Source organism: Hyperolius riggenbachi, chromosome 1, assembly GCF_040937935.1.
Source record: "Hyperolius riggenbachi isolate aHypRig1 chromosome 1, aHypRig1.pri, whole genome shotgun sequence".
Taxonomy (NCBI): Eukaryota; Metazoa; Chordata; class Amphibia; order Anura; family Hyperoliidae; genus Hyperolius; species Hyperolius riggenbachi.
In genome coordinates, this window is record NC_090646.1 from 554,301,005 (window position 1) to 554,325,051 (window position 24,047).

The following is a 24,047-nucleotide window of genomic DNA, read 5'->3' on the forward strand; positions in this document are numbered from 1 at the left end:
TTTCAGTTTATATCACCAATATACTAGATATGCTAGTGCCCAAAACTACACCCCCACCCATTTAACAACACCTAACACTCACCCCACCTTACATAGTAATTACCTTCCTACGTGCCTAGCCCCCGTCCCCTCCCATACCAAACCCCTTCCTAAGCGCCTAATCCTCCTTTCTTCCTAAGGGCCTAACACTAGCCCCCACCAAAGCAAATGCATTCCTAAAGACCCAACACTAACCTACTCTGCTTACTGTTATTATGGATTTACAATATATAGTGCTAATATCTTCCACAGCGTTTTACAGAATATATATTGCCTTGTCACTTAACTGTCTCTCAGAGGGGCTCAAAATTGAATTCCTACCACAGCCATATGTCTATGTATGCATAGTGTAGTGGATGTATTGTAGTCTAGAGACAATTTTGGGTGGAGGCCAATTAACTTCTCTGTATGTTTTTGGGATATGGGAGGAAATCAGGAGTGCCCAGAGGAAATCCACACAGGCACAGGAAGAACATACAAACTCCGTGCAGATAGTGCCCTGGCTGGGATTCGAACCATGGGCCAAATATCGGAGGCAATTTGCATAGCCGGGATAGATAATAGTCAAGCCCCAATTACCCCTGAACCCCATTTAGGTATTTCTGATATCTGTAGTTCACCAAGACCAATATCCAGAGTTCAACTGTATAATTGCATAACCCCGACACCAATATCCAGAGTTTCCGCTATTTAACAGCTACACCCAGGCATCCAGCTCAATACACCATAGCACTTAAGACGCAAATTTACATTGTTTACTACGGAAGCATCTGGTTAAATGCTGGGTACACACTAAGATTTTATGTCCGATTTACTGTCAGATCGATTATTTCCAATATGTCCGATTTGCTTTCCGATCGATTTCCGAGCATTTTCAGATAGATTTCCGTTAACCTTAATAGGAAATCGATCAGAAAATGCTCGGAAATCGATTGGAAAGCAAATCGGACATGTTGGATATAATCGATCTGACAGTAAATCGGCCAAAAATCTCATAGTGTGTACCCAGCATAAGACAGGCTGTGCATCCAAACGAACTGCTACGCCCCAGGGTTTGCTTTCTACAATTATGTCCAGATTGGATGACAAGGAAATTTTTTTTTTTTTGATGGATGACTAAAGCATCATCTTTGCAAGTACTATTGTTGTGCTGACCACTCAGATTGTATCTCATACATGTTGGGACCCAGCTACCATTGTCAAGCACCTGAACTACAGTCCTTAGAATATTGATAGTGTGCAATAACAGCATGGAACCTGCAATTACAACAAACATGAAGCTAATGTAGGCACAGGCCAGCACTGCTAAGTCAGAGAAACCAATCCCCATAATTATTCTGGGTGAGCGGATGCAAGTATTAGCATAGGAAACCAACTAGGGAAGCAGTATTTTCCTAGATACAGTTAATCAAAAAGTTGGTACAAACAGAATGACCTAGAAAAGTCTAAAGTTATATTCAGTGCTTCCATCACAGTGTTCAAGACTATGGCATGACCTCAGATGAAGATTCAGCACCTGCTGATGAAGCCTTGATCAGGTTTTTAATGTCACTTTTTTACTGTTGTTACTATGACTGGCAATGAATTCCAGCCTTAGAATATATAAATATGTTAAATACTATCAGATGTATCCTGAGGCATTCCAGCTGTTGAGGAAATTTATTTATTTACCAACATGCCAGCAGCAGCCACAGCATGCCAAGACTACTAAGCTACTTATCAGCTTGCCTAACTCTGCTGCAAAGCAAATGTGCACAATGTTTAAATGATAGAAAAGTCATTCCTTACAGGCCTTTGATCATTTCCTCCTGCATGGTCTGCAAAGAGTCTAGTAGAAGAGGCAGAGTGCAATCATAATACTGGTTCTGGTGCAGCTGGGCTCCTTTTAGAGCAAGGACATATTGATTATGGAGCATGTGGAGTTTCATGGTAGCTTTGTCATAACGGTCTCTGGCTTTTTCTGTTTCTTTTCCTGTGTAGCACAAGAGAGACAACCAAGTTATTAAACAGAAAGAAACACACAACTTTTAAAAATGAAACAAATAAGCAAAATAAGCAAGGTGGATAGACATAATTTATAAAGTATACTACATAAAGATGACAAGTGGCTATTATATGCCAATCCACAATTAATAAGTAAAAAATCATTCATATATGCAAATATAACCCCCGAATTTTTATAATGTGAAGGGGTGCTTAAATTTAGAGCAAATCTGTCACCAGTGTCACTTTGAGGTGCACCAACTCTAGGTTGTAATTCATGTACACACCTATGCATATGTATTAATGCATTATGAACGTACAGGTAGTCCCCGACTTAGGAACGCCCAACTTACGAACGACCCGCCGATACGAACGGCATGGATTCGGTTTAGGAACAAGTCAAAACATTTTTTTAAAAAATTTACTTGTAGTTTTTGAAAAATAAAAAAATTCAAAGAAAAATGGCTTTTAAACTTGTATAAGCAGGTACAGAGGGCAGAAGTGACACAGAGGGGGACACTGGAGGCACAGGGGGGCACAGAGAACAGAGATGGCACAATGTTCCAACTTAAGAACAGATTCAGGTTAAGAATGAACCTACAGTCCCTATCTCGTTAGTTAACCAGGGACTACATGTATATACAAGCAAGGATTTTACACTAGCACACAAACAGCCACTCAGACTTCTTGTTCATCCCAGGAGTAGGGTGCATGCAAAATAACAATAGATTTTTACAAAATTTAGGGCCAGTGAAACTCAATCTTAAAGACAGACTTTAAAATTCAACAAAAATATATAAATAAAGACTAGGAAATGCATGTTGTACGTTTCCCGAGCCATAGAGGTGTTGTCTATGCGGTCAGAAAATCTCTGATAACCTTTCACAAAATTCTTAAAAACCATTAAGCACTTCCCATTCTGAGCACAATACATATACATCCTCTGGGAATCCTATAGTTGGGAAGGCCCAACGCCAATATCCTAAGGATACCTTGATTAAAGATCTCTGTGCACCTTTGCCACATCCCTTGCTAAACTTATGAATAGCAAGTCCATGCAAACCATCTTCAAAAGGGGCCCCTGCCAGCACTCACCAATCTTTACCCCTGCAGACAAACATAATGCAACCATTCTTTGGCGCCACCAAGCCAAAGCACCGCTGGTGCCCCACCACCCACGTTCACACTCCCCACACTGTTGGCCTGTGTTCATTGCCAACACACGTATGGGAAACCCTGGCAAAAAATAAATCTTGAGGGGCGGAGCTTGCGATGGCAGCGTGAGGATGCATGGTGTGAGAGCTCCCGCTTCCCTCTGCCCTATACTACGCCATATGCTGCTTTTTTCTCACCTAATCCCCTACAAAACATGTCCGGGAGATCCAAGAGGTCAGCCAACGCCCCAAAACGGTCCTCCTCAGTGCAGCCAAATGTTACACGCTACCTTCAGAACACCACACAGACTCCAGCAAAAATGGCTGCGGCAGCACCTTCACCGGATAGGCCGCAGAGCGGTGGGAGCGAAGAAACTACTATGGCCAAATCTCTGAGTGAGATACGGGACTTTCTCCATAGCCTCCCGACTAAAAGCGACATGATTGACTTAGCCATCCGAATCACCTCGGCTACCTGTGCAGAGCTACAAGGCATACAGGAGGACATATGAGACCACGAAGCACGCCTAGCCGTTCTGGAAGCAGACTCAACAGCAATGAAAGTAGAAATCCGGACCCTAACAAGCCAAAATGAGCAACAACGGGTAATAAATTCAGTGCCGAGAGTGGGTCTGGAAGCCATGCAAAATAGAAGCCAAAGATGCAACCTACGGTTGAGGGGCCTGCCAGAAACGATATCTGTGTCACAGCTGGGCCTGATGCTGACTACCATCTTTAATGCAATACTTAAGCAGCCTGACAATGCTGAGCTGGAGATGGACTGGGTGCACATAGCTCTGAGATGGCCACTGTGCCTGTGCGGCCCTGGCTGCACGTGTTCTTATCTCCTACTGTGCTTTCGCAGGATGCTCCCAGTGACAGGAGTGTAAACTAGGACGCGCGGTCAAGGCCGTGCAATGGCCAGTGGGGGGCAAAACGAAACTCAACCGCAGCGGGGGACCGTAGGATTGTTGATTGCCTTGGCGGGCACCGGGTGGCTGCAGAGGGCTGGTAGAAGCCCCAGGTAAGTGACAATCTATTTTTACCCATTCGGTTTAGGTTCCATTTAGAAAATACCCAAGGTGACATGATGAGATTAACATGTATATGTACAGTGCTAAGCCTATAAATAGCTAGAAGAGAAGCAAACAGCTTAAAAGCAATTTGTATGAAGGCACTTTAAGGGTGACACTAAGGGGGGTACACTTTAATTGGTGGCAAATAAAGGAAGATCATTCAAATCCTGTCCTACATTCCAGACTCCATTTAGCACAAGTCATTAGATTAAGATGCAATGCTGCTCTAGAGTCTACCCTGCCAAGCCCCCCACCGCCATTTTGACTGCAATGGTGTAGAGTAGGACCAGTAATGCCTACCCTTCAAAAAGATAGAGAAGCTCAGGAGACCTTGGGCTAAAGGAGTCTTCAAAGCATTCGCAATACAAAACACTGCTGCTTTTTTTTATTATTATTTTATTACAGGCATTTATGGTATTCTGTAACACTTGCCTTAAAACTTATCTCAAATGATGATGGGAGGGAGTCATTCCTTTAATAAAAATAGGATGTACAGAGGCTTTAAGAAACAAAGGGGATGTGCTATTTATTGGAAAAACCAGGCATGAGTAAATAGGAGCTCAAAGTTATCATGGGTCATTGGACCATTTACAAAGTGACTCATCTAAATAGGCAGCCATCTGGCAGAAAACCGATCAGTTGTGGGCAAACTCCTCCGCACAAATTTATCTACTAACGTACATTTTCTTTGAAAGAAATATTTGCAACACAAAACCAGGCTGCTAAAATGTAATGGCCTAATAAAATGGATGACATGCTTGGCTATTTCCCCCATCTTTACCAGCAGAGTGCTATTAATAATGTCAAGTCTGTCATCTTGATCATAGTATAGCTGGTTGAATTGTTTATCGCCACTGGCCACTTTGAACACCTTTCCTACCATATAATGCTTTCACGGGCAATTGCATTAAACTACCAAGATTACGATCAAAATTGCACCCTCAAAATTGCTTTCAGAGAGGACAATTAAAGTAGAAAGATCATCTACCTGCATAAGCTCAATAAACCATGGTGTAAACAGAGACACTGTTATATGCTATATGTATAGTGCCCTTCCCTTTAAGAGCTCTGCATCAAGTGGCATGATGTTACCATCCGCTAGGACAAAAACAAATTAAAAAACTAACAAAAACAACATCTGCAATCCAACAAAGATGAACAGCCCCTGTACTGGCAAAGAACCTTGTACGCACATCAGCTACAGATGCTGGATAAATAGTCATAACAAACGCCCAACTGACAATGCTCACGTGCTCAAAGTCACCAATGCATGACATTAACCACTTTATCCACCACCACCGTATATCTACATCCTCTGTGACCTCATTTAAGCCACAAGAATGTGGCTATAGGTCTTGTAGCTGAAGCACAGCTGTGCACGATTGGGCATGCTCCTGTGCACACCTCCGCCACCATCTGCTGCAGCACTAATTGGTGGAAGGGAATGTTCCTTGTGCCGAGAAGATTGATTTTTACTATTAAAAATACTTTTATTTTCTAGGTTCATAGACAAAAACACACAATGTAGCATTATTTCAGAATCAAAATATCCTCACCATAAATTGTGACAAGAACATGATCTAAGTTTTGTAATAAAGGGTAGAAATAGATAATAGTTAATTTGTGTTTATTTTTTTAAGGGCTCGTTTCCACTATCGCGAATCTGCATGCGTCCAACGCATGCAGATTCGCACATGTAATGCAAGTGGATGGGCCTGTTTCCACTGTAGCGTTGTTGAGGTGCGTTTTTTTCAGCGGTAAAAAAACGCACAAAAGAGCCAACGAATTCGCCTGCGAGTGGAATGCATGCGAATCGCCGCTAATGTATTTAATAGGAAATTCGCATGCGGCTATGGTATGCGAATTTTCATGCGAATTCGCATGCGAATTCGCATGCGAATTCGCATAGGTACCAATGTAATTCAAACAGGCAGTGACATGGTTAATTTCGCATATACCCTCACCTATGCGAATTCGCATGCGAATTCGCGGCAAAAAACGCGCAAAAATTCGCATCCGCATGCTAATTCATGGAATTTCAACAGCGGTGGAATCCAGGCGATTCTGCACCGCAATAGTGGAAACGAGCCCTAAATCTAGAGTAACGGTTTTTATTTTTAACTGCAATTGGTAGAACTGAAAAAATAATGTGTTATCTCTATTTTTTTCTCTTTGTCCCACTAAAATGCATAGAAAAAAAAATTGTTCGAGGGAAATAATACCATACAATGAAAGCCTAGTTTGTGTTGAAAAAAAAATTGATTTAACTTAGGTGTCATACGTAGGGGATAAAGTTATTGCTGATTAAATAGGGACATAGCTAAAATGTCAAAACTGCTCTGATCCATAAGGGGGAAACAAGGTCTGGACGTGAAGTGGTTACACACAAAAGGAGGCAAAACGCCTTGGAGTTTCACTGACTTGACCATGCAATAAGAATAACAGTTCGCGCTTTAACCTTTAAAACGATTCAGTCCAAAAATAATAATAAATGTAAAAATGATCTGCAGGAGTATTAAATATTACTCAATCTCTCTAACTGATCTACATTTGAACTACAGCCTTAGAAATGTCACAAATGGAAAACTAGAGAGTGTGTTGTATAGCCAATTCTTGGCATGTACAGATCATTATTTCAAGGAAACTGAAGTGGGATTAGAGTTAGGACTACGGGCACAGGCAGGAAGTTTGTAAGTACTCCCATGACTGAAACTACTATATGCATATTTATGCAGCTAGTACCTGTGCCTTTTTAGTTCTGTTAATGCCAGGGTTGGTTGTAACCAGTTAGATACAACATGGAGGTTTCCTCTTTCATGAGGTTGATACAGAGAAAACTAGAAAGACAGATTTTTTTTTTTAAATGACAGCATAGCGACTATACAGAAAGGTTTGGGTTTTGACTTGTAAAAATGGAGGAGCAGTGACTTTCTAACTTATTCAGCCATTTTTATTTGATGATAGATCTTTAATTAATCTCACCATTTTACGATACACAAAATAGCTTTGCGCTTTCACATTACTTCCTTCTGCAACTGACCATCTGATCAGCCAGATGATTAAACTATGGCCTCAATTCACTAAGATCATGCTGGAAATAATAAGGCAAGAGAAAACTTACCTCCACACAGTAAGAGAGTTATCTTATCTCTTCATTCCTTACGTTACCTCCTCTGTAGTTATTTTACCTCCTCTGTAGTTATTTTACCTCCTCTGTAGTTATATTCACACAGTTAATGAACTCTTAACTCTGGAGTTATTTTAAGGATTGGAGAGGTAACTTAAAGACAGAAGAGTTAACTTTAGGTTTGCCTGAGGTAAAATGTTTCCTGAATACTACATGCCTTATCACCATGGTAACAACTCTAGAAGAGTTATTAAAGACAGGAGATAAGCTTAGTGAATTGAGGCCTATGGCCTCAATTCACTAAGCTCATGCTAGAGATAATAAGGCAAGAGAAAACTTACCTCCACACGTGAGAGAGTTATCTTACCTCTTCATTCCTTAAGTTACCTCTCCTGTAGTTATTTTACCTCCTCTGTAGTTATTTTACCTCCTCTGTAGTTATATTCACACAGTTAATGAACTCTTAACTCTGGAGTTATTTTAAGGATTGGAGAGTTAATTTAAAGACAGAAGAGTTAACTTTAGGTTTGCCTGAGGTAAAATGTTTCCTGAATACTACATGCCTTATCACCATGGTAACAACTCTAGAAGAGTTATTAAAGACAGGAGATAAGTTTAGTGAATTGAGGCCTATGGCTTCAATTCATCAAAGGGTGTTCGATAACAAAATCCCAGTCCTTAAAATACCGCATTCGGTATTTTACACTTCACTGTGCTAATTCATCAATATTTTCACATGTGAGGTAGAGGTTCGTTAAGTTACCGAAGTACTACGGCTTCAGTTCATCAAAGGCTGTTAGATAACAGCAGAGTGGTGCAGAGCAGCTTGGAATGTCTCTGTGTTGTTACAAGCTGATAACAATAGAAGGCATCCAGACATCCCTTTACATGTAAACGTCAGTGTTCTCCCCAGGATCAATTAAGTGGGCGCGCCGCCCGGGTGAATTAAGGCCCCGCCCGGCTGCTATTTTGCATATTACAAAAGCCAGCGCTGTTCTCTGCACTCAGCGCTGACTCCTCTGTAGCAGATTGCCCAGCAAGCTCAGCTTCTCTACGTACGAGATCTCGCGCTTTCTGGCGGGCTCGTACACTCCTTGCCTCAGCATGGCAATAGGCGGGACCATGCTGACTGCATAGTGCTCCTCCTCCAGGAACGGGGCACATTACAAGCAGTCTCTCACTCTGCCTGCACGATCGTGAAGGGATGCTGGAGCCTGTGACTAAAGCAGAGCTGGGCAAACTACAGCCCGTCTGGCTTTGTAATCCGGGTATTTAGTGCTTCCTTTCCCCCTCACGGCTGTGTCACTTGTCTCTCTCCCTCCCCACCGTACAATTGTTGTACATTTACGTGCAGTACTAACTTTCCTATCTCTGAATTACACCACTTGAAGAGGGGAGTGCAGGCAATCACTCACTTCCTCCCCGGGTGTCAGACGCATGGAGCAGATCTCCACTAGCTGCAGAGAGCGGGATGTCCTGGCTGCCCAGAGAACAGAGCACACAGACAGCAGCGCTGAAGGGGAAAAAAAGCAGTCTGATCTGATAGGTACAGGCAAAAAAAGCTGTGACCTTAGGTCAGCTTGCACACATAAAGCTCTGTCCTGAAGTGTATTCCCAATCCCACGCCCTCTTTTTTAACCCTAAAGGTTCGTATACACGTCCGATAAAGATCGTTCGTTACGAACGATTCGTGACGTTTACACGATATTCAAATTAGACCGAAAAGATCGTTCGTAATGAACGATTGTGTACACACGTGAACGATATAAGTATAAAGTACTGAACGACGAACGATTAAAAAATGCGTGCGCAAACGGAAGTGACGTTATGACAGGCAATAAGAACATGCGTTATCGGACGATCTTTGTACACACTGCAACGATTGAACGATTATCTTTCGAAAAAATCCGCCGGGTTGGATCGGTCCGATTGAACGATAACGATCGTTATCGTTCACAAAAACGATCGTTCACACTTTTTGAACGCACGATTATCGTTCCGATTGTCGTTATCGTTCGTTTTTGAACGATCGTTATCGTACGTGTGTACTCAGCTTTAGGATACACTAATCTCTGGAATCTCAAGGGGCCAGCATGTCCTTTCAGACCATGCTGAGCTTTGCATTTTCTAAAAAAAAAAAAAAACAGTTCATACCTATGTGTGAATTTGCAGCTTCTCAGTTAAATCTGTAGGACATGCTGAGCCTTGTGGTTCCACAACAATGGGGTCCACAAATGAAAACCTTACCAATCAGATGATTGGTAGAGGAACCAACCCCAAAAACATTGACGGAACAATAGTGGTTGATCGGAACCATTAATGATGCCCAATACGTATAACAATATGATGTCTGTTTCACCTGCACTGTGAACCGGATTTGTGTACTGCAAATCAAGCCTATTTTTGTTCAGTTTTTTTCAAACGCAAACAAAAAGCACTGTAATAGCACATTAAAAACAACCAAACAACCGGTTTTCCTGGTTTTGACTTGGCAGGTTCACTTTAAGACAGATGGTGCATATCTAATGCTGGGTACACACTATGAGATTTTCTGGCTGATTTACGGTCAGATCCATTATTTCCAACATGATCAATCTGCTTTCTGATCGATTTTTGAGCATTTTCCGATCGATTTCCTATTGAAGTGAACGGAAATCGATCAGAAAATGCTCGGCATTTGATCAGAAAGCAGATCGGACATGTTGGAAATAATCGTTCTGACAGTAAATCGGGCAGAAAATCTCACCTAGCATCTCTGTACCTAGCATTAAAGCAAGAGTCATATGGAGGCTCAGTGTTTTCCCCAGGCCTCTATCCGGCTAATTTTGGTAAGCACCCGGCTGATATCGGCTCGTTTCCTCCTCCTATGCTGTCAGCAGAGCTTACACGGCCCTGCATTCGCCCTGTTGCGCCCCACCCGGCTACTTTTTCATGCCACCCGGCTGGAAAAAATTTCTGGGGAGAACACTGAACGTGTTATATTTACTGTTACTTATACTGCCTCTGCTGCTCTGAATCTGTCCATTAGTGTTTCTTCACATGTTACTTATTTGCCACAACGTAGATAAACTTCCTGGAGACATTACAAATGCCATGCTTGGTGATTTCACCACTTGCATCTTTGCATATTCAAACAGGGACTCAAAGGGTTACACCACCGTTCTCTCTGCTCACTGCCTGGGGGGTCTGGAAGCTTGTGTGGAGAAGCCTGTGTGACCTATCAGCACCTATCAGAGTCACTTGCAGGAGAACAGGGGCTGTTTCTATTGGCTGCCTGCTCCTGCTAATCATGAAAACATTCACACAGAAGGCTTTCGAAGCCTGTAACGACAGGGGAGATCTGGAGATAATCACCGAATGTGTGAGCTAATGCGGTAACCTTGATGAATTAACATTTACTGACATTTGCTGACATGTGTTGAGCACATGTCGGTAATTTATCTCATTGCTCTGTCATTTCAGCTTCTCATTCGGTAACAGCTTTGATGAATTAACATTTTCGAAAGTGCTCCGTTAAGTCAGCTGTTTTCAGCATTACCGAATGCGGTAATGCTTGATGAATTGAAGCCTATGTCTGTAAGCAGCTAACTGATGAGGTATTTCACGCTTTTCTCCCTCTCTGTAATGAAGTGCAGAGGGTTGGCTCACATTGCAGCACACCTATCAGTGCTGCTGAGGGTGTTGAGGAAAATACATGAAGATGAAAATGACAGAAGCAGATATTTATTGCAGCTGTAGGTAAGTTGCAGCAATTTCCTCCTTTTTAGTCTTATTTTTGGCACCTCCAATACTCTTCATTGTTATAGCTGTATCTACTAATGCACGTAATCAGTCCTTTTTATCTTATTACAGTGGTAATCTGTCCATAGATTTGTTTTCTTCAGCAAGGGGAAGCCTTATAGTCCAATCTACACGATATGATTCTTTGTACGATTCGATTACGATTCTATTTACTATCCGATTAAATCCGACATGTCCGATCAGGATTCGATTCAATTCAATTCGATTTGGCATTGTTTTGTAATGCCAAATCGAATTGAATCGAATCGAATCCTGATCGGACATGCCAGATTTAATCGGATCGTAAATAGAATCGTAATCGAATCGTATAAAGAATCGTATCATGTAGATGGGGCTTTCAACCTATCCAAAATTTAAGTATCACCAGAACCCCCACTTTGTGATCTCAAAACACAACAGGAATTCAGCAGAAATGACACCTTGGAAAGCTGTCACCAAAATAGGGGGTTGCATTGTGATGCATTCCTATTAGAGGGACAATGAAAACAAATTCAATTCACCTGACAATTTCTACGTGTGCCAGCTGTAAGGGGAACAATAGCAAGATAACATATGGCCTCCCAATGGGGCCCTCCCCCTAGTATTTACAGCTTGATCATGCACCCGCATTGGCGGGCACCCCTCTCATGGACTAGAAAGGACTTGAACTATTGTTAACAAAGACATTCAACCCTATCACATGATCCTGTTTCTTGCTCTGTGTACCTTGAATGCCCTATCTTGTAAGTTAACCCTATTTATCTATTGTGCAGCGCTGCATAATATGCTGGGGCTTTATAAATTCAATAATAATAATAATAATAATAATAATAATAATAATAGCTCACTTTCACATACTGGATTCAAATGTGTTTTTCCAGAAGAAGTTCAGTTCTAATTCTGGCAAAGAGAGAGAATGAAAATACTACACTTGTCTCACCTTTTGTAGCTGCTTCTTTAAATTTTTCTTTGGTTGAATTAACTTCTTTTGTCAACTGCTTGTAATTCAACTTTAACTTTTCTAATTCTGTTTTTGTTACCTATTTCAAAAAGGGGGAAAAAAAAAAAGTTAAAAACAACTAATAAATGTAAACTGAAGTCTCTGGTCCTATGTTAATTTCTTACAAGTACAAATGCCTCCCATTTGGAATTTACCAGTATAGCCAGATGGGACTCTAATAGAGGAATAATTTACAAATGAGCTCTTTGCATTCTTTTTACACTTTTCTTCACTTGCCTAAGGGAAAGTAATTTATTATCACTTTGCAAATACACTTAGGTAAACTGTATTTTCAGTATAAGAAAGACTGTGTACACACATTGGGATTTGCAGGCAACATTTAAAGGGACACTTAAGCCAGAAAAAAAAAATGAGTTTTACTCACCTGGGGCTTCTACCAGCCCCCTGCAGCAGTCCTGTGGCGTGGCCCAACGGGACTGGCCACGCGTTGCTTTCTCTGCATTCCCAACTGTAATTAGCGCTATTGCCGTATTACCTACGCATAGATATACGGCACGCGTATTTTTGTACGCCTTGCGGCCCGCAATAGCGCTAATTACAGTCGGGAATGCGGAGAAAGCAACGCGTGGCCAGGCCTGTCGGTAAAAAGGAAACTAGCTGGCAGCGGGGGACCAGAGGATTAGCGAGTGGCTGCGAGGGCACAGGACTGCTGCAGGGGGCTGGTAGAAGCCCCAGGTGAGTAAAACTGATTTTTTTTCTGGCTTAAGTGTCCCTTTAAGGTGATCAGAGTCTTATCAGTTTATTTTGAAAGTCAAGTAATCAGAAATTTCTGTGCCAGACCAAAGCATTTATGTGTACAATGGCAACTGTCCCATCTTTTGTCCCCTGTAGTCCCCTTGACTGAACACCTCCATCCTCAGTACAACCCTTCTAACCTCCACCCATATTTACCCTTCAAATCCATCCTTTTCTCATCATCTCTGTTGACCACTACAACCCGCCTTAGCCATCTCCCTATTATTTCTACTTTAAACTCCTGTATCATCTCTTGTGACACACTCTCCCCCACCCACCCATACCCACCTAGCCATCTGCCATTCATGTCCACTCATCACAACACACCCACACAGTCTTCTATCCTTCTACACGCCATGTTACCTCTCCATCTACCCTTTCACTCATGTTCCTGACCATTCTCCTCGACCCTACTCACTAATATCTATCCCTTTCACTCCCACGTTACCACTCCCCTCTATCCTCTTTACCCTCATGATATGTTTCTGGCACTGGAACGTAAGCACCAAAGTAAGTTTCTTGCACCTGTCTCATATTTGAATGAACTGACCATCCACAGATAAGGAACGATCCAGCACAAAAATACCATGGTGGCAGGTTATAACTGTTCTCTCCTCTTATCCACCCACTATGCCCATGTCGCCTCTTCTACAGCATCTACTGTATATTCCCCAAATTCACAGACAAAATAGTACTACTAGCTCCACACTGTTCCCAAAACAAAACCCTAATATGTGTGTTGCACTCCTGTCTATCCCTCTACATTCACCTCTTTGGATTCTTACTTACCCAAACACCACTTGTCTATCCTCTCAGCCTGATGTCAACCTCAACCACCCTTCCTCTATCTTTCCATCACACTCCTATTCTGAAACTATCCTACTCGCATATCCCTTACTTATCGTTCCACCACTTCACTGCCCATACACCTCCTGTGTAGTTTTCAGGAGCACCCAACCACATTCCTTAAAGGGGCAGTTTAGTGAAAATTATGGTTTTCCATTAATCACATCAGTTATTAATAAGGAGAGCATATGTTTCTCCATAGACCTTGTGTTTAAAAAAGTAGATAATAATTCTGCTTTTTAAGACAGCTGAGCTGCGTCATTGGCATGCTAAGCGACGGACTTCACTGATAGTAGCAGACACTCCAGCTGATTTATAATGGCTGGCTCACTCACTACAGAGAGCCGTGCTATTCTCACATGTAAATAGCTAAGTAAACAAACACAGGCTGCTAAATAAGTAACTAATTAGCAGCCCGTTTTATCTATTTACTTAGCTAGTGACATGCGAGAATAGCACGGCTCTCTGTAGTGAGTGAGCCAGCCGTTATAAATCAGCTGCAGTGTCTGCTACTATCAGTGAAGTCCATCGCTTAGCATGCTAATGATGCAGCTCAGCTGTCTTACAAAGTAGAAGTAGTGTTATCATCTAAAATTCACATACAATTGTGTGCTAAGCACACTGTGACACTAATGAAAAAAGTTCAAAGACCCGTAATTGCAAAAGTATAAATCCATTTATTGCTAAATTTTCTATAAAAGACAACGCAGTGTGTGCCCCAAAGTGCAAACCCCCCCCCATATATAAAAAAACCCAGGATTCAAGCCCCAACACTACCCACAAGCAATACCCCTGACATGGGAGAGAAACCACCTCAGGTAGACCTCCCTGTCTTCTACCCTCAGAGCTCTTATAGGACAGACCTGCCCAAGAAAAAAGGTCCTTGATGTTGTCAGCAAAGCAACATGCTGTGTGGCATCCAGCTGGAGAAGTTCATATTATGGCATGTAGCACAATTCCTGCATGCAGACAAGAAAAGCAAAACGCTATAATCCAATTCCCTGATACTGATGAAATTTCTCAGTCTCTCCAATAATGATGGCACAAATATTCATCCAGCACGATTGCTATGCACTGCTTAAGCGGCAGGTAACAGTTCATAATTCAAATACATGGACATGATGCAATTGTAATCCACAATGGGGTTATACTGTTGCTTACCAGCACCCTCCTGGGTGTGCTGTGGGAGTGCTGCAGCAAAGGATCCGGGCTAGGTGGCTGAGTCACCATTCAGAAAGTGAGTCCAGATAGCAACTGGTTTTCTACCCTGTCAGGGACGTCTCCCTGTCACAGGGGAAAGTAGATGTGGAGATAACCAGGGGACACGCCGGAGCCTCTCCCCTCATCACACAGTTCAATCGAACGCTGTAGTCAGCATGGACTTCCTAGTGACATCACTCACTCTCCTCCTACGGTGGCTCTGCACAACCATAAAGGATTGACGTTTCAGCTGTGAGCCAGCTTTCCTCAGAATCAAAAGCACTAGTGTTATCATCTACTTTTTTTTAACACAAGGTCTATGGAGAAATGTATGCTCTCCATATTAAATAACTGATATAGGGTTAATGGAAAATAATCATTTTCACTAAACTGCCCCTTTAAGAGCGTGGTTTGGCAAAGGTTTAACACTCGCTCCCTTCAAGCTCAGATAAATCAATACATTTCAAGAACCGAAAGAGGAACCTGAATTTGCTTAGAGTACAGTTAAAATTATAATAAATACAGTAGTCTGGGGTCCTTCTGCAGTGCTGTAAGGAGTGTGACGGCTGGACAAATAGTGAGGAAAACCAGAATTTTGCATTGAAGGTAAACAAGAAAAAGGACTATAATACAATACTGTACCTTGCACATTTCAGCCTCTAGCTGCTGGTGAATGCTGTTATAACTCTTCTTTACTTGCTGCTTGTCTTTGATCATCAGAGTGAGGCGGTGGAGTGGACCAGCGTTGAGTTCTTCTGCATGGTTTTTCATTATTTTACTCAGCTGTTCAGTCTGGTGAACCATATTCAGCCAAGACTAAGATTAAAAGATAAAACATTCAGAAAAAAAACGGTAGAAACCTAAATTGCACCATGCCACACTGCTAAACATGGCTTAAAGGAAATGCAAGCTTCCTGACTGTCCCCCAGATCCTGTGTGTCTAGTACTTTTAGCCATACACTCTGAACAAGCATGCAGATAATTTGCTCCGTCAAGTCTGACTGGATATGCTGCACACAGGTGTGTGATTCAGACACTACTGCAGCCAAAGACCTTAGCAGGACTGCCAGGCAACTGGTATTGCTTAACCAGCCTGGCGGTATGGACGAGCTCAGCTCGTCCATCACCGTCGGAGGCTGCCGCTCAGGCTCTGCTGGGCCGATTTTCATCAAATAAAGTGCAGCACACGCAGCCGGCACTTTGCCAGTCACGTGTGCTGCCTGATCGCCGCCGCTCTGCGGCGATCCGCCGCGAGCAGCGGCGAAAGAGGGTCCCCCCAGCCGCCTGAGCCCAGCGTAGCCGGAACAAAAAGTTCCGGCCAGCGCTAAGGGCTGGATCGGAGGCGGCTGACGTCAGGACGTCGGCTGACGTCCATGACGTCACTCCGCTCGTCGCTATGGCGACGATCTAAGCAAAACAAGAAAGGCCGCTCATTGCGGCCTTCCTTGTTTATTCTGGGCGCCGGAGGCAATCGGAAGAACGCCTCCGGAGCGCCCTCTAGTGGGCTTTCATGCAGCCAACTGAAAGTTGGCTGCATGAAAGTTTTTTTTTTATTTAAAAAAAAACCTCCCGCAGCTGCCCTGGCGATCTTAATAGAATGCCAGGGTGGTTAAAGGAAATAAAAATGTCAGTCTCTTTATACCTCTCACCTCGGGTTCACATTAAAGAAATCCCAAAAGCGATGTTGTCTTGAAGGCATATACTGTATAAAGTGCCTATGTATTAATAAAGTAAAGTAGTCTGAATGAGAGTGAATGTGTGAGGGTATATACAATCACCTGTAGCCCCCCAAAAACGTATAATGTAATACCTCCGTAGTGGGAAGCCTCTGGATAGTCCATAGACGTCCCAAACATGGCTGGTGCCCAATGAAAAAAACATATTAATTTGCACACAGATATAAACACATTCAGCTCTACATGTAAACACTGTACTCCTGATCTTTCAGCAACGACGTGGGGCAGCTGTACACAAGTAGATACTTGGCAGAGACAGCCCCGACCAGCTGAGAACACTAGTGTGTGTACCAGCCATAAAGTAAGGGCTATTTCACACAGATGGCTGAATTGTGGGCTTGCTGTGTGGATCCAATGGAAAATTTGGTACATAAATCCTCTGAGTTTCACACCTGAGCTTATGATGCCTACAACTGCAACTCCTCCTCCTCTATTTTAAAAACACTGTGTTTTTAATATTGATTGGAAAAAAAAATACAGCATAAATTACATTTCATCACTGCAAAAGAGCGGAGTTTTAAACCCATGAGAAACTGGTCCCAGGGCTGACAAAAATGGCTCATGTTTATTCTCAAATGAACATGATTAAACATATTACAGCTGAAATAAAAAGACAACACTCTCTGTAATATACTACAATCCAGATTAAAATGTTATGAATAGATGTTAAGTTGCATAATAACTCAGCTGGACAACAACCTATTGAAATTTATTCTCACAGTGAAGAAGAGCTTTAATATGACTTGGCTGTTAAATAGGCCACTTAATACGTCATATTTTTTCTTAAAGATTTAAAATGATCAGGAGTCTGAAGTGGTACATTTGAAGGCTGTTTCCAGGTACCTAATAAATGCTTATGACTCAGACTTCACAGGCTTGGGAACAAATACTATCCAGCTGTAAAACAAATCACATGGCAAGTGTTGACACATAGTGTGGGTACTGCACAGAAGAAAAGTATGGTAAGCTCATATAACAAGTAGAGGCAGTTGCCGACCGGTAGGGCAAGGGTGCCAACTCACTGCCCTTGTTGCCTGCAAGTGCCCAGCAGATCCTTGGGAGTACAGGCACTTTCAACTGCTTTTGTTCGAGAGCCCTTAAAGGGTACCCAAGGTGACATAATGCGAAAGACATGTATGTGTACGGTGCCAAGCGTACAACTAACTATGCAGTGTTACTTTTCTCCTTTTTCCTGCCTGGAAGAGTTAACAAGTGACAGTTTCTCTTGGGACCTAGTTGCTATAGTTGGACTATAGCATAATCCTCACTGATGAGGAATTGCAGCCATAAAACACTTTCCTGGAAGAGATCAGCTTCTGACTGCAGGGGATAGATTAAAAAAAAAAAAAACAACAACAACAACAGTTCATATAATTTTGGGACACTGAAAGCCTGTGTCAGACATATCAGACAATACAACATTAAACATGCTAAGATTACCTTAGACACACTGCTGATGTAGTCAAGCTGGGGAGCACCCTCCTTGTCAACCTGGTTACAGAGGTTCTGTAGGGTTGACGCATAGTCCTTGTCACTCTTAATTCTCAAGGCCATGAACTTTTTCACAGTTTCCAGGAGCCGCAGTTCCCAGTCTTGCAGCTTTAGCAAAGCATCGTGAGAAAACCTAAGATCTTTTCCAAACCCCATCTTCACCAAGGCACTTAGGGGGTCTGGTGTAGACAGAGAACGTTCTTTTGGTCAGCACATACCCAGGCCACCTGAAATAAATTTAAATTCCAGAATTTGAAAAAGAAACAAAAAAACGAAAACATTTTTTGCGTCAACTTTTTAATTGACTCATGAAAATGCTTCAATAAAAAAAAAATCTTGCAGGCAAACAATTTTTAATAAGGCTCTCCATGATTAAATAACATTACGCTCATCCACATAACACTGTATTAAGAAAATGATGGCTCCAGAGAACAAATCAACAGCACAGGTCACATCTGTAACATTCTTTCCTCTCTGAAGCCTTGAGAATCCAGTACTGGTTACATGAAACAATCCTTAGCATTGCTACAGAAAGAAATTGGTACAATGAAATCTGAAGGCTGGCTTTGCGTGTGATAAAATGTACGCATTACCTGCTATTTTCATAAATGCTAGAAATCATATCTATATGGTAGGAGTATTTTAAGAAAGAGTATTCCACAAACATACCTGTGATTACTCAGATTTCACAGGTCACTGCTTCTTAGCTCTCTATGGCAATTTAAATGTAATTCCCTTTTCTCCTCAGGCCGGCTTCACACTGTGCATTGGTGGCAACAGGGTGGCCCCTGGGCAGCACCGAACCCCAAAAACAAGCCTTTGGGTACCCTGTCTGGTTCAGATTCAAACAGGAAGTGATGCCTGCTTGTGGTCACTTCCTGTTTGGGGAAATATGGAAGTGCATGGAAGCGTATTGTAAAAAATATGCTTCCGCGCATGTGCGCCGCCGCCATCCTTTTTAAAATCCCTGCATCAACATAAACACCATAGGACATGCCTTCCGGTCCTCCGCAGGTCGCCACAGAGTTCACACAGTAAAGTCTGTATGTATGCGCGGTGCAGTCGATCTGCGACTTCCAGAGCATTGCACGCTGTATGGAAGCACCCATAGGCTTTCATTAGCATAGTGGTGGGGTACAGTAAAATGACCCACCACACCATTGTGAAAAGGCCCTTAACCTCCCTGGCGGTTTTGGCAAATTGGCAAAAATCCTTTTTTTTTTTTTTTTTTGTGTTTCATGTAAAGCTACCAGAGTGGTAGCTACATGAAACACCACTAGAGGGCGCATGAGTCCCTCTAGTGCGATCGTCGCCGGCATCAATAGCAAACAGGGGAACGCGTATATAACGCGTTCCCCTGTTTGGCTTCTCCTGTCGCCATGGCGACGATCGGAATGACGTCATGGACGTCAGACACCTACGATCCAGCCCATAGCGCTGCCTGGAACTCATTGGTCTGGGCAGCGCAGGGCTCTGGCGGGGGGGGGGGGCCCTCTTGCGCCGCTGCGTACGGGCGATCGCCGCAGAGCGGCGACGATCAAGCTGTACGCGCGGCTAGCAAAGTGCTAGCTGCGCGTACAGCATTTTGGATGGAGGCAATCGCCCCACCAGGGGCTGAGATATCTTCCTGCGCGGCATAGCCCGAGCTCAGCTCGGGCTTACCGCCAGGAAGGTTAGAGTAAACCTCCTGACTAAGAATCTACTCAGCAGCACTGAAAAGAACTTTGTTTTTGTTACGTAAGCCTAATTTTTCGCTGCACAGAAGCTAAGCTCCGCCCCATCAAAGAAAACTGCCCAAGCATTTTTCCCCTGAAGCTGTGCAAAGCATGATGGTATTTCCTATGTTGTTGTTCTCGTTGCCTAGCAACTGGGAGAGGTGATCAGGACACAGGACAGTTGGAACTGTGTCTCACGCTCCCTGTCACCACCTTTCAACCAAAAAGATGGCTGCCCTCATGAAATCACAAACATTTGCCTGTTCTTTTAAAACAGGGTGGGTACGAGATTATATTACCCATCTATTTTAATTAACATAACTAATGTAACTTAATGACAATATGCTTGTTTAGGCTGAAGTTCCTCTTTAAAAGTATGCTTAAGCCATAAAAAAAAAAAAAAAAAGAAAGAAAAGAGTTTTACTCACCTGGGGCTTCTACCAGCCCCCTGCAGCCATCCTGTGCCCTTGTAGTCTCTATCTGATCCTCCTGTCCCCCGCCGGCAGCTACTTTCACTTTCGGCGACAGGCCTGCCCACGTGTCTGCTTTCTCACGTTCCTGTCTGCAATAGCAGTATATAGAGGACACTATTGCAGACAGGAATGCATAGAAGCAGACGCGTGGCTAGACCTGTCACCAAAAACAGAAGTAGCTGGCGGCGGTGACAAGAGGATCCCATCAAGACTGCGAGGGCACAGGATAGCTGCAGGGGGCTGGTATAAGCCCCAGGTGAGTAGAATTCATTTATGGCTTAAGTGTCCCTTTAATGTTCTCCTTAGTGATATCTTCAGCAAGTACGAAAATATTCAATTTCATAGTACACAGGGGGATACAAAGAGGCATATAGAAGAACACAAGGGGGACACAAAGGGGCATAGAGGAGGACACAAGGAGGACAAAGGCGGACACAAGGTGGACAGAGGAGCGTAGAAAGTGAAGTCCGCACGATGTCGGTAGAATCAATATGGCTTTATTCAATCGTTACACATAACAAGCTAAAAGCCAGCACCACATGCTGACATGTTTCGGGCGTTACACGCCCTTAATCATAGCATAGGCGCACATGAGAAAGGGTGACTCCTATATAGAGTAAGGTTACACCCGATACCACATGCTCAATAGACCCCACCCACAAAGAAAAGTGCATATAAAACAATGGGGGGAGAAAAGGACACACAGAAGGTCCCCACACTGAAATAATCTATTACATAAAAGCATTATAAGAAGCATAAAAATGTAAATGCATGCGATTAAGCACCATATAACATTAGGCAGCATGAGTTAAATCCTCTTCATAAATTTCAAGAGATTCAAGATTTAGACATATATAATCATGTGTAAACAAAAGACAAGGGTGGTCATTTGATCCACTCTAGGTGACTGTGTTAAGGTCCCATCTTGCGTTAAGTCCTCCCGGTGAGCGTGTCCCTAATTGGAAAATCCAATAGGCCTCCCTGGTAAGGAGACGTTTGTAAACGTCCCCCCCTCTCACAGGCCTTAGGACACGCTCAATACCCTGAAATGAGAAAGAGGACATGTCACCTGAATGAACTGATCTAAAGTGCTTTGCTACATTGGACACCTCTAGGGTCAGCCAGCCAGCCCCCCTGTAGTGTTCAGCTATACGTTGTCTGAGGTGCCTAGTAGTGCACCCCACATATTGGGTGTGGCATAAGGAACACGAGATAAGGTAAATTGTGTACCTCGTGTCACAGTTCATGTATTGTTTGATGGGAAAGGTTTTACCATTGCAAAAAGAAACAATAGAACGGGTGGGTTTGTGGACACTACAATAGTGGCACGTTGAGAAATTGCATCTATATGAGCCAGGGGTGGTCAGCCAACACGGTCGTTGTGTACTGGAAGGGAGAAGGCTAGGTGACAGGATGCTCCCAAGTGTGGGAGCCCTCCTACTAGCAAATCTAACTCCCTGCATGATGATCTGATTGAGCGTTTCATCCGCCTGCAGCACAGGAAGAGATTTCCTCACAATCTGCGTGATTTGTTTATATTCCTGGCAATAGGTAGTCACAAAAGTCATGTCTTTGTTGGATCGTGACTGCGTTCGGCGGGAGCCAGGAGTCAATAATTCCTCCCTGGTTCTCATCAAGGCCCGCCTCCTACCCCTCTCTATCATCCACCTGGGGTAGCCACGCTCCCCAAGACGAGAACCCACAGTGTCCAGCTCCACGCCGAGGGCCGAGCCATCAGAACAGTTACGGCGTGCCCGGATCGACTCACCCACGGGAACAGCACGGATGGTATGGGGCGGATGGCAGCTGTTGGCCCTCAGGGTGGAGTTGCCACTACACGGCTTGCGGTACGTGCCTGAAACCACAGAGGCAGAAGAGGGGTCCCCCCTCAGTGTGAGGTCAAGATAGTTGACCTCTGAGGAGGTCCACTGGGAAGTGAACACCAGATTCAGAGAATTCACATTAAGAAACTCCACAAATTGCAGTGCCTCGTCGTGCGTGCCGTCCCAGACGACCAGCAGGTCGTCTATATATCTGCCATACCACACAATGTGACTCGAATAAATATTGGAGTCACTAAACAAGTGGAGCTCCTCCCACCAGCCCATATATAAATTGGCCAGTGAGGGAGAAAATTTTGCTCCCATTGAAGCTCCACAGCGTTGTACATAAAAATCAGATTCGAAAAGAAAATAATTGTGGGTAAGCAGATATTGGACGGCACGCCCGACGAAGAACTGGAGGTCCGTAGAGAAAGCAGAGTATCTCGCCATATGATAATCTAGTGCGTCCAGAGCGAGAGCATGGGGAATGCAAGAGTATAGTGACTTAACATCAATGGCTGTCCAACTGTAGTGGTCATGCCATTGAAAGTGTAGTAGACTACTAAGCACATGCTTAGTGTCTCGTATGTAGCCGGGAAGACGTCGCACTAGGGGTTGTAGGTGTTCATCTACCCAATTGCCCAGGCGCTCCCCCAGAGAGCCAATCCCAGCCACAATTGGCCTGCCCTCTGGGGGAAACCCCTGTTTGTGAATCTTGGGCAGGTGATGAAACACCGGAACAACAGGCGAAGAAACGGCGAGATACTCTGCTAATCGCTTGGAGATTACTCCCAAACTTTCGCCCAAAGACAAGAGCGAAAGCAGCTGTCTGCTGTACTCCGCCGTAGGGTCACATCTCAAAGGAGAATAGGTGGCCAAATCCCGGAGCTGCCTCAGTGCCTCCATACGATAAACCTCCGTATCCAGTACGACCACTGCTCCTCCCTTATCCGCATTCCTGATAACAATGCGTATATTGTCTTTAAGGGAGGAGAGGGCCTGCTTTTCAGCCGGAGGGAGGTTGCTGCGGAGGCCTGGGGCCTTAGCAGAAGCTAGTTCAAGTAGTTCTCTCTCTATGACCTCCTGGAAAGCATCAACGGGGGGACTGCGGGCAGTCGTCGGATAAAAGGCTGGATTGCGGATAGAGACAGGCCTAACGTCATTTTCAGAAACCAAGGGGACCGTCTCTGAGAGGAATTGCTCTAAAGTCAAGAGAGATTTAGTGTCCCCGAAATTTCTTATATCAGGCAAGGCCATACCTCCACCATCTGATAAATCGTACTCCACTCCATCCGCAGTCCGCCCGTCAATAAAATGCTTTCTCAGAAGAACAGACCTGACAAACTTGTTGACATCTAAAAGTGTGGAGAACACATCAAAATGTGTTGTGGGGGCAAAGGAGAGCCCCCGTGAGAGTAATGCGATCTCTGAAGCGGACAGAATAGTGGCTGAAAGATTAACAACTGTATGAGTGGCATAATCGGAAATTGAAGTCACCCGTCTCTGCTTGTTGTGTTTTATACCCCCTCTCCTCGTCCGCCTCGGCCTTTTTTCTTGTTGTATTTGTATTTGTTGTGCCTCTTGTGCTGGGCGGGTAGGGAAAGGATGGGCTGCTGGTTTTTTGACAGCTGAATGTTGGAACGTGTAGCAGGATCTATACCTCCCGTTGCCCCATGTACCTGTGCTCCAGAAGCATCCGATAGCTCAGATTGAGAGTCAGATGTTTCGGGTGAGCTAAAGGTAACCTTTTTGGGGGGTTTAGTTCTCGGTCGACGGGAGGTAGATCTTGGTGACCTAAAGGTGGCCTCCCAACGACCCCACTCATACACAACACCCTTTTTGTAATCG

General features: G+C 43.7%; 1 protein-coding gene across 1 annotated transcript in view; it reads right to left on the reverse strand.

The window, feature by feature from the left end:
* The window catches only part of FER (FER tyrosine kinase), a 294,362-nt gene that overhangs the window by 199,940 nt on the left and 70,375 nt on the right, over nucleotides 1-24,047 (reverse strand). The window contains exons 4-7 of the mRNA XM_068247417.1: nucleotides 18,138-18,415; nucleotides 15,604-15,777; nucleotides 12,100-12,199; nucleotides 1,828-2,011 (exon numbers count right to left, since the gene is read on the reverse strand). Coding sequence (XP_068103518.1) covers nucleotides 1,828-2,011; nucleotides 12,100-12,199; nucleotides 15,604-15,777; nucleotides 18,138-18,344 — 665 coding nt within the window. The 5' untranslated portion in view covers nucleotides 18,345-18,415. The remainder of the gene's footprint in view (nucleotides 1-1,827; nucleotides 2,012-12,099; nucleotides 12,200-15,603; nucleotides 15,778-18,137; nucleotides 18,416-24,047) is intronic.